Source organism: Phragmites australis, chromosome 8, assembly GCF_958298935.1.
Source record: "Phragmites australis chromosome 8, lpPhrAust1.1, whole genome shotgun sequence".
Taxonomy (NCBI): domain Eukaryota; kingdom Viridiplantae; phylum Streptophyta; class Magnoliopsida; order Poales; family Poaceae; genus Phragmites; species Phragmites australis.
Genome location: NC_084928.1, coordinates 25783194 through 25792404, shown reverse-complemented (window position 1 = coordinate 25792404; position 9211 = coordinate 25783194). Strand labels below are relative to the sequence as shown.

At 44.1% G+C, this 9211-nt stretch overlaps 1 protein-coding gene across 1 annotated transcript; it reads left to right on the top strand.

The window, feature by feature from the left end:
* Positions 1-1573: 1573 nt before the first annotated feature.
* LOC133926847 (uncharacterized) lies at positions 1574-2337 on the top strand. The gene has a single exon (XM_062372984.1). It carries the CDS (start codon positions 1710-1712, stop codon positions 2187-2189), a length of 480 nt encoding a protein of 159 aa, XP_062228968.1. The 5' UTR covers positions 1574-1709; the 3' UTR covers positions 2190-2337.
* The last annotated feature ends 6874 nt before the right edge of the window (positions 2338-9211 follow it).

The window sequence follows — 9211 nt, the reverse complement described above, 5'->3', positions numbered from 1 at the left end:
TTCATGATATGACATATATCACACTTCATGATATACACACACAAATAAGAACATCAAAGGCATATACATAAGAACATCACACATATATATAACACATAAGAACACATTGTTGTATATACACAATCTCAGCAACACACATTGTTCAGAACATAAACCTATACATAATCCCTAATTATATTGTCTGGTCTTCCAGAAGGATGAGATGACTGGCATCATTGACGTCGTCTTCCAAAAGGTTGCGATGATTGACATCATCTCAGCCGCCTGCGATTCACCATATTGTCAACCCAAGCATTATCTTCAATCATCATCTCGATATCATCCGAATTAGGCTCCATCCTTACTAACTCAGTCATATGTCAGCACCAAACTACATTGCTTCCAAATCTCCAACCCTTGTTAAGTAAGAGATGATGGTTCAAACCAGTCTTGCAGTTTACGAAAATATCTCAATTGTGACAAATAGCAATAGAGAAATTTTCATCAAGAATAAAAAAATAATAAAACATGATTCATAGCATAAACTGGGTTCACAGTGGTGCCCTTCATAGTAGCGAAGAACACATATTCCAAAGTACTGAAATCGATGCCTAGCATCTGAACCGTGGAAGCAACCATAGGAACAACAACATCCTCTCAGCACTTGATAGTAGTGAACAAAGGCATTCTATTACAGATCTGGGACACACAAACACCATATTACCCTTAGTACACAGATTGACTCAAACTCTAGAAAACCCTAACAAAACCGTGACGCAAACCCTATTCACCTCAATACAGAGAAGGAGATTCGGCGCCCAGATTTCAAACCTCCATCGCGAAAACAAACCCTAAAAATCTTTGCGAAAGGGTCTCAGATGGCAATGAGGAGAGCGAGAGAGATGAACTTCTCATCACTTTAGTAAGGGAGACGAATGATTTGTGTCTATAGGGGTAGCGGGAAGCGGAAGAGTGGGAAGTCAAATTTAAAACAGTACCTGGATCTTTAACTACATATGGTTTTTCGGAAAACCCGTCTGTGTCTATGATACAGACATAGACGGATCTTAAAAGAAACCGTCTATGCCAATATTACAGACGGGTTTTTCTAAACTCCGTTTGTGTCGATATAAACAGACATATTTGTATAAACCGTTTATGAGTTCTGGCACACCTAGATGGCGGTCATGTTACAGACATATTTGTTTTTAGTAACTGTCTATAGATATTTTATCAGTGACGGGTCTAAAAAACCGTCTATGATACTTTATCTGTTTTCACTTATTTTGTGGCAGTGTCCCTTCTCGAACCTCGCCAACGAGGTGAAAAATCTTATCGACTGTCATCAGAGGCATCTTCAATTGCTTGAAGTATAGGAAAAGTGTTCTTTCAATTATCCTGGCCCATTCTTCAACATTACAAATCCTTGATACTTCATATTGGTTAACAGGGACGTGGCTCCTCTTCCATATGCAGTTTATCTGTGAAGTGCTGGCCCTTTTTCAAATTATCCTTAAACTCGGTCACTACTTTTAAACACCTTTTACAGTGATGCTCTTATGGCCGTCCCGATCCGTTCCCGCAAACAGTTTGCCGTTGAAACGGGAACCTGCCTCCCCTATGCGCCTATAAAAATCGCCTCTGCGTCCTCACCCTTTCCCAATTTCTTCGCAAGCATCCAAGAAAAGAAAACGAAACCAGCAAGAAACCACCCGCCGCCGCCGCCGGAGATGGCGTCGCAGTCGATCGAGGACCACCGCTCGGGCGCGGAGGTGCAGACGGGCCACGACCTCTGCGAGCACAAGTCCCGCGAGTTCCTGGCGGAGCTGGGCCTCCCCGACGGGCTCCTCCCGCTGCCGTCCCTCGAGGAGGTCGGGTACAACCGCACGTCCGGGTTCGTGTGGCTCCGGCAGGCCGCCGGCGTGACCCACACCTTCGACAGCATCGGGAAGCAGGTGTGGTACGACAAGGAAGTGACGGCGTTCGTGGAGCCCGGGCGGATGCACGGCCTGACCGGGGTGAAGAGCAAGGAGCTCCTCATCTGGGTCACCATCTCCGAGATCGTCCTCAGCCCCTCCGGCACCAAGATCGTGTTCCGCACCCCCGCCGGACTCGGCCGCGCCTTCCCCGTCGCCGCCTTCCAGCTTAACCCTGCTGCGCCGGCGGCGGAGGGGGAGCAGAAGGTGGAGACCGCCGCTTCCACTAACTGATCTGCGTGTGTTGGGCGCTTGATCTGGCCGGAATGGCGGGAATTGCAGTGTAATGGTAGTGGATTATGAAGAAATAAAGGGTGCTCGTGAATCAATTATGTACTGGTACGCTTCAGTTTGATGAATGGGTTCTTGTTCTTTCTATTCATCTTATCCCCTGTCGCATTGCTTCATCCTTTTGCTATTACTCTCATCTCTTTGGTTCGCGTTGCACCTGCAATGGATCTGGGAAGAGAGAAACGAAAAGTTCCCATGATCTTGTGTTTTCCTCATCAACAAAATCTGGTTCGTGGCAATTGAAGTGCGAACTGGGGCAGAACCGAACCTATCCAACCAGCGCTGGCAAATTTCGGTGCCACTTGAAGACTCAATAAATCATAGCGGCTTGTATGCTCTCGCAAGCAACTTTGTTTGCCGGTGGTTAGATAGTTTTTCAAGCGTAAAACCACATATTAAGCATGATGTTTAGTGAAGCACCAATGCTACGGTAACCATATTGCCTATCCTACTTTACAACTTGTGTAACAATACATCCTGCAATCACCTGCGCTTGACATGCTATGGTTACGAGAGCATCATATATATTTTTTGAAAGGATGGTAAAAGTATTGTCGATTTTTTTTTTATAGAAAAAGATAATTGACTTAGTTTATAAAAAAAATTGGGTCCGAAAACCTCATAACTGCACAATTTGAAAAGAAACTAGCAGACAACCACGAGACGACAATATGATCTCAACTCGAAACAAACATATATACCAGAAGGTACAACCAGACAAATCGACAAGTCCAACCCAACTGAACTCGTACGCTAACCAACCAAACTATTGTCTCTCTCACAACTCGGTCGGCGGAGCCCTGCTCTCACGCCACCACAACTCAGGCAGCGAAGCCCCGCACCCACGTCGCTACAACACAACTCGGTCGGCGGAGCCTTGCTCCCACGCCGCACCTCTTTGTCACACAAGTCAACAGCACGTCGCTTCGAAGGAGCGCGCATCGGGACAAATTGCTATCGAGGAGCGCCAAAACCAGTGAAGAGCCACTGTGAATCAAGGACGTAGGGGTACAGAAGAAGCCGGCGGCTCAAAGTGTAGCCAGTGCCAAAGTCGAACCCGACCACGCCGCCACAAAGCCGACGGCTACTGTGGCGTGAGAATTGGATCTCCAGAGCGACGACTTCAAGGAGGACACGACGTCGAGTCTCCACCATCGCCCGTCCGGTTGCCCGAACAAGGTTTTCACCTAGAGGCTCTAGCGGAGGAGAGTGTGGAGACACCCTGACAACGCCTCTAAGGAGGAGAACGGCGTCCGAGGGTGTCACTGTCATCGATGCTAGCCAAAAAAAACCAGGAAAGGCCAGTCCGCGCAAAGGCTACGCTGCTTCATCGCAGGTGCGTCATCTCACGACCACCCCAACGCTAAGAAGCTCCCCATGGGCCCAACCTGCAGAAGAGGAGGAGATCGAACGAGGGGAGGAGCAACGCCAATGCCATGAAGTCGGGACCTGCACGGTGCCGCCTACACCGGACACCAGTCAAAGTAGCAGAAAGAGCGGCGACCACTGCCAATGACGCCACACAGGAGGACCCCATCCTAGGCAACTGGCCAGCGCCCACCGCAGCCAGCATTGACACCAGAGCGAACCAGAGGCCTCGCGCCCCCGGGCGCGTGAAATGGCCATGCTGCCCAGTAGCATGGCCTGCCGCCTAGTAGCTTGGCTATGCCGCCCTGCAGCATGGCCAACCGTGGTACCACACGCAAAACCCCAAGGCGACAGGCGCAGACGCTATGCCGGGTCAGCAGCAAAGTCGACGTCGAGTATGACGGCAGCGCCATCATCGTCCCAACTATAGCCCCGATGCCACCTTTCAAGCCGCTTACACCCAGGAACGGCAGCATGGGCATGGATTCGAATGGTGCCGCACCGAAGATGCCGCCACTGCATCTGAACATGTTGGGGGAGAGCATCATATTCTGAAGCAAAATTGAGGGCACCGTTTGCATTTACCCAATGCTCCACTGCACAGTAGAAACTGGGAGGTGTAACTCCAAGTTTCTTAGGCAGATCAATGTTTACTTGGACTGCAGCACCCCTGATCGTCCGCTGTAAGTTAAACCAAGATTTGTGCAGCTTATCCTTTAGGAAAGCATGCTTAGCATTTAATATTGATCTGCAGTAGATAGACCTACACACTTGTCGAAATAAGTTAGCATTTAACTATTGATTGATTCGTGGTGGTTTTATATTTATATGCTTGTCTCCCTGATGGAGTAATACTTGGTGCGGATGCGGACATCTATGGACCCAAACTGAAAAATGACGCGCCAACACTTGGTGCGGATGCGGACATCTATGGACCCAAACTGAAAAATGGCACGCCATTTGGCACGCCCCTGGCACATCATTTTTTTTTACAAACCAAGTTAAGATGAGTTTTAATTTGATTGTGATAAGTTATTGAGAATGTTGTATTTGAGTTGAATTTGGTTGCAATAAATTTTTTTGTGCTTGATTTTATTTATGGCTAACCTAAGTTAGAGTTAGAGTCTCTGTCTTGAGTCTAGGAAAAATGAACTCACCGGAATATCTGGTATCTAGAAAGTTGGCTTCATCGGATGATCCGGTGTGGTGCTAAAGTTGAAGCTAGAGCAATTCTATGCTCAAGCAAAAATGAAGATCAAGATAACAGATTATCCGACAATGGGCTTAGAGAGCACTAGACCATTTTCTATAGAAAAGAAAATTCAGTAAAAAGTGGAAAATCTCACCGGATGATCAAGTGATGCAATGCTGATAGCGCCAGAGTATTTTCCAGTGCATGGCAAAGTTTTCAATTCGAGTTTGGCGTCAAATCTGAAGAAGTCACTGGATAGTCCGATATGGGAGTTTTTGAACACCGGATAATATATCGGACTAATTTTTTACACAGAGGTTGTAGAAGGAGAGTCTGACGAAGATAAAGGCACCGGATGGTCCGATGACAGGAAAGTGAGCACCGGAGCTTCATACTGGACCAATTCTTGTAGAGAGTATTTTTCAGTGCGCTGAATGGAAACACACTCACGGATGTTCCGGTGCTTAGTGAGTGAACACGTTGGAACATATGTTGCTCACGTTTTCTGCAAAATGAGTTCTGAACTAAGGATTTGTGTTATGGGCTAACTAGAGATATCCTTGAAATTTGGAGATATTTGTTTGCTTGTCTCATAGTGTGCAGGTGACGGATACAACTTGACAGTCGATATCGGGATGATCGGGGCCAAGCGAGTGGTTGGTGCCAAACGATCAAGGAGACAAGACATGACGGAGTCAAAGGGTGATCCTAGTAGTACATGTGGAGTTCAAATAAAGCATGGAGATGATGAAGGATGAAGATGGTATGTGACAAAGTCAAACGAAGGGGATGCCGATTCAAGTGACAAGGAGGCCCGATGGATCGAGAGCGGGAGAGACTTGCTGGTGGTCAAAATCGTAAGATGGAGGACACGCGTCGATATCGGAGGGCTTGGTTGAGGTAAAGCAAGTGGCGGCTAGTCACACTTTGAGAAGTGTGCTAGGGTTTCGCAGTTTGGCCAGAAAACCTCGGGAGGACTAGAGGATCACGTGGCATCATCACGAAGCTTGCGTCGAAGCGAAACTAAGTCATGAAGAAGTCGTGGCCGTTTAATGGAAGGAGTGAAATCTAGACTAAAATACCTCGGTGGTAGGTAGGAGTGCACTACCGGTAAAGGTATTTTAGAACAAGGAAGCTTAAGGGTCAAGGAAGCTCCCAATGGCTATAAATAGAGGAGTAGAGCCGTGGGAGAGTTTTAAGCCTGCCATTTGAAAGTCTAGCGATAGTTTTGGAGGAGAGGATATGTTTAGCCTTTATAATAGGTTAGAGCTTTTGTGAGAGAAAAATCTTTATAATCTGCTAAAAATAGGGCTGATCTATGTGTTTAATGAAGATTATTTTCTTGCATATGCTCTTGTTCATCTCTTTCTAGTCTCCTGTTATTGGTTCCCTTGTCTTCTATGCATGTTTTTCTATTTTCTTGTTGATTTTCGTTTTTTTACCTTTGAGCTGCAATTTTTCACGCTTGTGAAATTGTTCTTCTTGTTGTTATGGACATAAAATGCGCGTACAATAGTACAAGTTTGGGTCTTGTATTCTCTTAACTCTAAGTCATGAACTTGGAGAGTTTTTCACCCGATGACCATATTTTTAAGTTTCTTTCCAAGCTATGAGCTTTTTGTGACTATAGTCATAAAATAATTCTAAATGGAACCTTGTGTTCATATCTCATCCTTCAATGCCCTGCCGGTGCTAGCCGTGAGTGCTCGGAATGTGCTGGGGATGTTGGATGCAATTGATTAGTCACCGTACCAAAGAACTGGCCCAGGATGAAGTGAGGCCAGGTCAAGATTAGCTAAGTTTAGCCCAACCTGATGTTGCGGGCCCAATGTTATGAGGTCCTACCGCGCACATTACACCCAAGGACAAGCCCAATAAATCGGTCCAATGGCACTTAGCTTTTCGATGCTCCAGCGTACAGCTTGCCCAAAACAAGCTCGTGCAGTACGACAGTAGACCAGGGAACACGGATCCGGGGCGTGCTTAGGCTAGCTAATCAGGTCACCTACCCTGTGATTTTTTTAATTTTTTTTAATAATAGCATAAATATGTGCTCGTTTTCATAACTAATAAAAATAGGCGTTTCTCGCCCGCTGAATAGACGATAAATATGAATCATACGCTAAACAGGCCATAAGGGGAGAGAAGCCTCTATTTTACTTAATTTTGAAAACAAACACATATATCTTCTATTTTTAAAAATAAAAATCTATAAATTAAAAAATCCCCACCCTGCACGTAACCCAACCTAGAGCTAATCAACCTATTTTCCCAACCTAATCCCACCCAAAAAAACATTTAATCAACCCTAACTAACCCATCCCACTAGTGTTATGTTCAATCAACCTATTTTCAATCACGTGTCATAGTTGATAGCACAGGTATTTGTTTTCCAACTGCTCAAAATTTAAATCTTTGATCAGTTCTAACAAACTCTTCTAGATATGTGTCAACGATTGGTGAGCCATCAATCTTACAAATACGTGATGAATATAGGGGATTTTTCCTCATGCCAAATCAAACACCAAAAGATATATATTTATAAAGGTTCAGACCTCCAGGAGGCTAATAACCCTATATCATGTGTTCTTGTATTGGTCTTGAGATAGATTACAAGTGGGTCGGCTAGTCTAGATGAGATCTATAGCTAGTCGAAGGTTCCTTGTGTGTTGTCTGGTGAGTTGTTGATGCAGATAGCAATTATGATCTTGATTGTGCTTTCTAGATGGTGATGTCCCCTTCGCAGGGTCCTCCGACTCCATATATAGAGGGGTTGTCATGTGGCGTCTTGACTCATTTACGAGTAGAATTTTGTCATCCTTAAACTTAGGGAGATACTTCCTTGTTTAATGTCGCTATTATTGCCAAGATCGTGCTGTGTGGGTCCATCATTAACTATGCTTTGAATTTGCATCTTTTGTAGGTAAGACGTAGAGCTATTGTGCCATCACTTTACTCGAGTAGTTTTTTGTATTTTCTTCTAATTTTTTACCCCATTTATGTTTTCCTGATTAATTTGCACAAAGGAATTGCCCTGACTGCAGGTGTCTGATGTGATCCTTGTTTATATGTCACATATTGAATTGATGTGCAATATTATTCCTAGACAGATAAAAGCAGAAATTGCAGTTAACATGATTGGAGAAAGCAACTGACGAGAATGCGTTGAAGCTTTTAGACCAAAGGCATGGCCCCACTTCTATAGAAAGCATCATAGTACAAAAGTACACGTTGGAAAAACTAACATACGTAACACTTGACAACAAAGTTTGTTCAGAGAAACATCTATCAAGGAACAGACTATAGCAAATCTCTACCTGACATTTCTAAGCAACATCAATTGAGACAAGTACTAAAGGCATCCGAAGAACACCAAAAGACAGTAAGACTACAAAGTGTCGGAATTATCCAAAGTCTCTCCCAGGTGCTGTTGTTGGAGTGCATCCACCTCCACCTTGATTCTTTGTATCATTTCTTCCATCTTCGCGTGATCGGGTTCCTTGGAGAGCAACTTCCACCTCATCATGAATGAAATTGCCTTGTAGATGATCACTTGTGGGGAGTGATAGATTTTATTTTGAAAAAATAAATCATTACGTGTTAGCCAAAGAGTCCAACAAACATCACCTAAAAGAAAAATAAGAAGCATATTCTCTCTAGAACTTCTACTACCAAGAAACAAGTCCCTAAAAGATTCAAGAGAATCTGGAGCATACAACAATTGGAGAGCATCTCTGCAAACACACCAAACGAATTTTGCAATTGGACACTGAAACATAATGCAGTCTATAGTCTCTCTAAGACCACAAAGTTTACACCATTCACTACCCTTCCACCCTTTATTAATCAATTGATCAGCTGAAGGAATCATGTTTTTGTGTAAGGACCATATAAAAATCCTGATCTTCAAGGGAATCTTATATTCCCGGATCTCCAACATACTCATATCTCTAACCCCTGAGAAAGTAAGATGCTTGTAAAGAGATGATGTACTAAACTTCCCAGATTTTTAAAAAGCCCAAATGACCGATTCTGGATCATCAAACAAGCAAATACTATTTGTGATTGTAATCATGGTTTCCCACTCTTTCACCTCCCGAGGACCAAAAGATCTTCTAAAAGTGAGATTAGGAAATTGTAAGCCATTTTCAAGCACCTGATGCATTGTTGTCTCTAGTTGAAAACAGATCTTGAATACTTCTCGAATTTGATCTTTAGAGGATAAGAATCCAACCAAACATCTAATTAGAATCTAATTTTCTTCCCATTTCACAAGATGTATATCAACCCCAAAGCTATAAAGTTCTTAATAGAATGCAAACCTTTCCAAAACTGTGAACCTCCAAGCTTGCTGCTACTATAAAACCCACCATCTCCCAAATATTTCTTCCTCAAGAGATCACAA

Coding starts and splice junctions, on each gene's coding strand:
- LOC133926847 (XM_062372984.1), top strand. CDS start 1,710: ATGGCGTCGCAGTCGATCGAGGACCACCGCTCGGGCGCGGAGGTGCAG.